General features: G+C 40.8%; 2 protein-coding genes across 2 annotated transcripts; both read right to left on the bottom strand.

Annotated features, from left to right (window-relative positions):
• Positions 1 to 541: 541 nt before the first annotated feature.
• Positions 542 to 1,535, bottom strand: LOC308079580 (microfibril-associated glycoprotein 4-like; the record flags this gene model as incomplete). Its single annotated transcript, XM_080421128.1, has 2 exons — positions 542 to 1,156; positions 1,374 to 1,535. The coding sequence occupies 2 exons, from the start codon at positions 1,533 to 1,535 to the stop codon at positions 602 to 604; spliced, it is 717 nt and encodes a 238-aa protein (XP_080277254.1). The 3' UTR covers positions 542 to 601.
• Positions 1,536 to 4,789: 3,254 nt separating this feature from the next.
• Positions 4,790 to 5,715, bottom strand: LOC308079579 (microfibril-associated glycoprotein 4-like; the record flags this gene model as incomplete). Its single annotated transcript, XM_080421127.1, has 2 exons — positions 4,790 to 5,344; positions 5,554 to 5,715. The coding sequence occupies 2 exons, from the start codon at positions 5,713 to 5,715 to the stop codon at positions 4,790 to 4,792; spliced, it is 717 nt and encodes a 238-aa protein (XP_080277253.1).
• Between the last annotated feature and the right edge of the window lie 1,227 nt (positions 5,716 to 6,942).

Below are 6,942 nucleotides of genomic sequence, written 5' to 3'. Positions count from 1 at the left end.
TTAAGACACCTTATATGACTGACAAAGTATGGTAGTTAAGGTGCTGTTCCGCTAAGCATAATAATGTAATTTAACCAACACATAAGATACTTCATAAACCTTGTTATAAGTTATGTATCATTATAAACATTTCTAATGTGTTATGAAGCCTTAAAATGCATTGTAAATGTGATTATAATGAATTATAGACCTTCTGTTTTTTTGGCAGATTACCACCACAAGGTTGTATACCGCCACCTACTGAACATTTTTTTTCTGCTGTAGTTATATCATAATATTCTATTTACAAATGTTATAGACCTTTAGTAAAGCGTTACAAAATACACCTTATCTTTGTCTTCGCATGCATCTCTTTATTCATGACGGTGAAACAATATGTTTACAATATCTTGGATTATTTATTCATTTAAGAGCTATGACAGGTCACCACTGTAATATGTGATACACCACAGATATCTACTGTATGAGATTAGGATTAAACAGAGTCACAAAAGGGAGAAAAGACCCAAATTCAAACCATGAAAAATAGTTCATTTTGCATCATGCCTGTTAGACCACAGCTGTGCTTTTCAAAGATATATGCATGTGAACCTAAACATGTTTAAGGAACACGTCTGATCTTCATCGCTACAGCTTTCAGGGAGTACTGATGACCCTTCCAGTCGTACCAGCTAGCACCTGTTGCATAATGAGCCGTCTGTCCCCAAAGGTAAGCACCGTTGATGTTAGCATGGTGACAGGACGTGTACCAAAACGCACCGTAAAAATCACTTGCACAGTTGCAGTTGCACGTGTCCTGATCTTTGTCAAAGGTTGTGAATTTCATTCCATCGTGAATGATCAGTGAGTCTCCTGCTCCTCCATCCTGGAAGCCAGCAACCTGCAGCCTGTAGCCATCAGCCTCAGAACCCACAGAGAAAGAGGAGTAAGAGGCAAACGCTGCGTTTCCCTCAAAGTCTTCCATGTCGACCCTCAGCTGATACGTTTTGTTCTGGGTAAGGAGATGCATGTTCTCCAGTCCCAGCCAGTACTCGCCTGATGCGTCTCCAAACCCAGCTCGGTACTGAGCCCAGGGCCTGTAGAAGTTCACAGTGCCGTCCACTCTTCTCTGGATGACCGTCCACTTCCCTCCATCTGTGTCCATGTCACAGTAGACCTTGAATGAATGCATTTTATTAGTATAGCGCTTTTCCAAACAAAGTTACAAAGTGCTTTACACATATGTTAAAAACAGCAAACATCAGCAAGAGAAAGAATAATGAGAAAAATATGAAAATAAAAAACATAAAAACATAAAAAACAGCATTTGTAGTCAGTCCATAAAACAATCCTTAGGAAAAACACTTTATATACAGTTTATACACTTTATATACCTTGACAGGTGCAGGTGAAGCAGTGGGGTAGATGGTGTACACATCACTCTGTGTGGAGACCTTGTTGTAGATTTCCTCACAGTCCAGAGCCAGGTTGAGATCACAACGAGGAGCAGAGTGGACTGTTACAGCCAGAGACAGAAGAGCAACAAGTAGTATCATCTTGAAGTCTTTTAAATCGCACCTTGTCGTTCAGATCAAAGGACTTCTGAGTGTGTTGAGTCACAGTGTATGTTCAGCTCCAATCAAAGGTTCAATGCAGTCAGAATTTGAGAACCTTCATTTATAAAGTGGTTAAAAGTGGGTACAATTTCAGTTGGGCAAAACCTCCTGCCAGGTAAATGCACAGTAGGACCCAAAAGCAGAACTTGAGGAAGGCAGGATCAAAGCTAAGTATTTATAACACAAACAGGCAGGTGAAGCACATCAGCCAAACATACAGGGTTTAAATAGACAGGGATTAACAGTACACAGGTGAACTCAACAGACAATCAACACTGGGATAGGCTGGGGGACTAAGAGGACACAGGTGGAACACTGACAAATCACAAGACTGGTTAGAGAAGGCAGGTAAACAGTAACTCGGCTGACAGGAAACACTGGGAACAATACTACAAAATAAGATACACAAAATCAAGGCAACAACAGAAAACCAAAACCCAATAAGGGAAGTCAAAGTTCAAGAGCTGAGGAGCGGAGCGTGACACCACCAGTATTAAATATCTTTTAGTTTTCTTCCCCATGTTTGACTTATTTATTGGCTCTTTTTCACCAGTTCTATAACAACGGTTATAATTCTTTCGTGGAGGTACACGACAACAGCTAATTGCAAAGCAGCAAGAAATAAGAAATGAAAAATAAATAAATATAAATTATATATGCATGGTGTATTCAGGTGTGTGTGTGTGTGTGCGTGTGTGTGTGTGTGTGTGTGTGTGTGTGTGTGTGTGTGTGTGTGTGTGTGCGTGTGTGTGTGTGTGTGTCTGTGTCTGTGTCTGTGTCTGTGTGTGTGCGTGTGCGTGTGCGTGTGTGTGTGTGTGTGCGCGTGTTACGTGCGTGCGTGTGTGCTGTGGGTGTGCGTGCGACGCGCGTGGATACCTGATCTTTTAGGTTGACATGGAACATTTCTCTCTCTCTCTCTCTCTCTCTCTCTCTCTCTCTTGGTAGTGATTGGTATTGTCCCTTGTTCAATGTCTCTCCATTCCTACGTTCTGACCAATCATGCAGGTTAGAGAGAGATAAACCTTTATTTAACCTGTAAATTACTCAGTAAAGTACTCATAACCTGTCAGATTGACCCATCAAATCACGTCACAGCTAAGTCCCGCCCCCTGCCCTTATTATAACACCGGAATTCGTATGCGTGTGCGTGTGCGTGTGTGCGTGCGAGAGAGGGAGGGAGAGAGGGAGCCCATTTACTTTCAATGTAAACATAGGAAATGGCTGAATGTATATGTGTGTGTGCGTGTGCGTGTGCGTGTGCGTGTGGAACACAGAGCTTTTTAGCTGTGTTCCGTCCTGATTTACACACACCCCTGAGACCATTGACAAGTCAGCCGCCACGTCAGAATGGATGTGTAATGTGGTGAAACACAAGGCTGCATGCTGAGATGCTAGCAGTGTCAAGGCAGGTTGAGGGTCAAGACGCAAAACCTTTTACCACTTTATAGTTGACTCACAGTCCTGTAGCTTATTTTCAGTTTCTACTCGGAGATCGTCCCGAGGCAGAGGGCCCTCCGCTGATCTTCAACAAATTATGTCATACCGCTATTTATAGCTGAAAAGTAGTGTGGCTTTACTGTGGAGTTAATAATGAATGAACTGTTTATGTTTTAACATGTTTGGTATAATAACCTGTGTGATTCCCATAGCTCATGAGAATGATGATACACTTTGTCACTTTGCGATCACATGACCATTACTATAAATGTCGAAGGTCCTGGGAGGACTGAAAACGTTTTGATTTTTAATTCACTGAGCACCGAGCACACTATGGGCATCATAAAATAAAGAAAAACATTTTCTTTAAGTCTCGTCTAAGGAGTTTTTCCTATACCTTCATGCAGTGAGCGAGTCTCCTCGTCAGCCTACCTTTATGTTTTTCGAGACCACCACACCTGCAGTTAATCTTCATCAAAAGGACAAAGAAAGGCGCAACAGTTCTCCTGTTCTTTACTATTGACCCTGTGCATATTTGTAACAGCAAGCTTATTCTGTAAAAGAGTCTCTCTGCATAACATACACTCTCTAAACACTTAGACCCTCTATACTTGGTAAAACAGACTTAAACACAGAGTCTATGTTTTAAGACACCTTATATGACTGACAAAGTATGGTAGTTAAGGTGCTGTTCCGCTAAGCATAATAATGTAATTTAACCAACACATAAGATACTTCATAAACCTTGTTATAAGTTATGTATCATTATAAACATTTCTAATGTGTTATGAAGCCTTAAAATGCATTGTAAATGTGATTATAATGAATTATAGACCTTCTGTTTTTTTGGCAGATTACCACCACAAGGTTGTATACCGCCACCTACTGAACATTTTTTTTCTGCTGTAGTTATATCATAATATTCTATTTACAAATGTTATAGACCTTTAAGCAGTGGTGGAAAGTAACTAAGTACATTTACTTAAGTACTGTACTTAAGTACAATTTTGAGGTATTTGTACTTTACTTGAGTATTTCCAATTTCCAATGCTTTTACTTCTACTCCACTACATCTCAGAGGCAAATATTGTACTTTTACTCCACTACAATTATTTGAGAACATTAGTTACTAGTTACTTTTCAGATGTAAATTATGATATTATGAAACATATATTAACCACTTAAGCCCTGTTTTATACATAGTCTATTTGAAAATAGCAGATCTACAAGCTCACAACGCGTCGCGAAGCGACGCGTTGTGAGCTTGTAGATCTGCTATTTTCAAACATTTATGTACTTTTACTTTTGGTACTTTAAGTACATTTTGATGCCAATACTTTTGTACTTTTACTCAAGTAAATTTTGAATTCTGGACTTTTACTTGTAACAGAGTATTTTTATTTTGCAGTATCGGTACTTTTACTTAAGTAAAGAATTTGAGTACTTTTTCCACCACTGCCTTTAAGTAAAGCGTTACAAAATACACCTTATCTTTGTCTTCGCATGCATCTCTTTATTCATGACGGTGAAACAATGTGTTTACAATATCTTGGATTATTTATTCATTTAAGAGCTATGACAGGTCACCACTGTAATATGTGATACACCACAGATATCTACTGTATGAGATTAGGATTAAACAGAGTCACAAAAGGGAGAAAAGACCCAAATTCAAACCATGAAAAATAGTTCATTTTGCATCATGCCTGTTAGACCACAGCTGTGCTTTTCAAAGATATATGTGAACCTAAACATGTTTAAGGAACACGTCTGATCTTCATCGCTACAGCTTTCAGGGAGTACTGATGACCCTTCCAGTCGTACCAGCTAGCACCTGTTGCATAATGAGCCGTCTGTCCCCAAAGGTAAGCACCGTTGATGTTAGCATGGTGACAGGACGTGTACCAAAACGCACCGTAAAAATCACTTGCACAGTTGCAGTTGCACGTGTCCTGATCTTTGTCAAAGGTTGTGAATTTCATTCCATCGTGAATGATCAGTGAGTCTCCTGCTCCTCCATCCTGGAAGCCAGCAACCTGCAGCCTGTAGCCATCAGCCTCAGAACCCACAGAGAAAGAGGAGTAAGAGGCAAACGCTGCGTTTCCCTCAAAGTCTTCCATGTCGACCCTCAGCTGATACGTTTTGTTCTGGGTAAGGAGATGCATGTTCTCCAGTCCCAGCCAGTACTCGCCTGATGCGTCTCCAAACCCAGCTCGGTACTGAGCCCAGGGCCTGTAGAAGTTCACAGTGCCGTCCACTCTTCTCTGGATGACCGTCCACTTCCCTCCATCTGTGTCCATGTCACAGTAGACCTTGAATGAATGCATTTTATTAGTATAGCGCTTTTCCAAACAAAGTTACAAAGTGCTTTACACATATGTTAAAAACAGCAAACATCAGCAAGAGAAAGAATAATGAGAAAAATATGAAAATAAAAAACATAAAAAACAGCATTTGTAGTCAGTCCATAAAACAATCCTTAGGAAAAACACTTTATATACAGTTTATACACTTTATATACCTTGACAGGTGCAGGTGAAGCAGTGGGGTAGATGGTGTACACATCACTCTGTGTGGAGACCTTGTTGTAGATTTCCTCACAGTCCAGAGCCAGGTTGAGATCACAACGAGGAGCAGAGTGGACTGTTACAGCCAGAGACAGAAGAGCAACAAGTAGTATCATCTTGAAGTCTTTTAAATCGCACCTTGTCGTTCAGATCAAAGGACTTCTGAGTGTGTTGAGTCACAGTGTATGTTCAGCTCCAGTCAAAGGTTCAATGCAGTCAGAATTTGAGAACCTTCATTTATAAAGTGGTTAAAAGTGGGTACAATTTCAGTTGGGCAAAACCTCCTGCCAGGTAAATGCACAGTAGGACCCAAAAGCAGAACTTGAGGAAGGCAGGATCAAAGCTAAGTATTTATAACACAAACAGGCAGGTCCAACACAGGCAGGTGAAGCTCATAAGCTAAACATTCAGGGTTTAAATAGGTGAACTCAACAGACAATCAACACTGGGATAGGCTGGGGGACTAAGAGGACACAGGTGGAACACTGACAAATCACAAGACTGGTTAGAGAAGGCAGGTAAACAGTAACTAGGCTGACAGGAAACACTGGGAACAATACTACAAAATAAGATACACAAATCAAGGCAACAACAGAAAACCAAAACCCAATAAGGGCAGTCAAAGTTCAAGAGCTGAGGAGCGGAGCGTGACACCACCAGTATTAAATATCTTTTAGTTTTCTTCCCCATGTTTGACTTATTTATTGGCTCTTTTTCACCAGTTCTATAACAACATTCTTTCATGGAGGTACACGACAACAGCTAATTGCAAAGCAGCAAGAAATAAGAAATGAAAAATAACTAAATCTAAATTATATATGCATGGTGTATTCAGGTGTGTGTGTGTGTGTGTGTGTGTGTGTGTGTGTGTGTGTGTGTGTGTGTGTGTGTGTGTGTGTGTGTGCTGTGGGTGTGCGTGCGACGCGCGTGGGTACCTGATCTTTTAGGTTGACATGGAACATTTCTCTCTCTCTCTCTCTCTCTCTCTCTCGTGGTAGTGATTGGTATTGTCCCTTGTTCAATGTCTCTCCATTCCTACGTTCTGACCAATCATGCAGGTTAGAGAGAGATAAACCTTTATTTAACCTTTAAATTACTCAGTAAAGTACTCATAACCTGTCAGATTGACCCATCAAATGACGTCACAGCTAAGTCCCGCCCCCTGCCCTTATTATAACACCGGAAGTCCCGCCCCCCTATTCCAGCGGGAAAAAAGCGTGGGATAAAAAGTGTGGGAGAAAAAGAGTGTACCTTGCAAAATAGCTGATGTAATCAGTGCTGTGCGGGCACTGCTGTGTTTTCAAAGCTTTTTCTAGAGTACAGTGGCAGGCTTTTTGTGTCTG

The sequence above is a fragment of the Gymnoscopelus braueri genome (genome assembly GCF_963280865.1).
Source record: "Gymnoscopelus braueri genome assembly, chromosome: 23".
In the NCBI taxonomy this organism is placed as follows: domain Eukaryota; kingdom Metazoa; phylum Chordata; class Actinopteri; order Myctophiformes; family Myctophidae; genus Gymnoscopelus; species Gymnoscopelus braueri.
The sequence above is the reverse complement of the archived record's forward strand: the minus strand, read 5'-3'. Positions and strand labels throughout refer to the sequence as shown.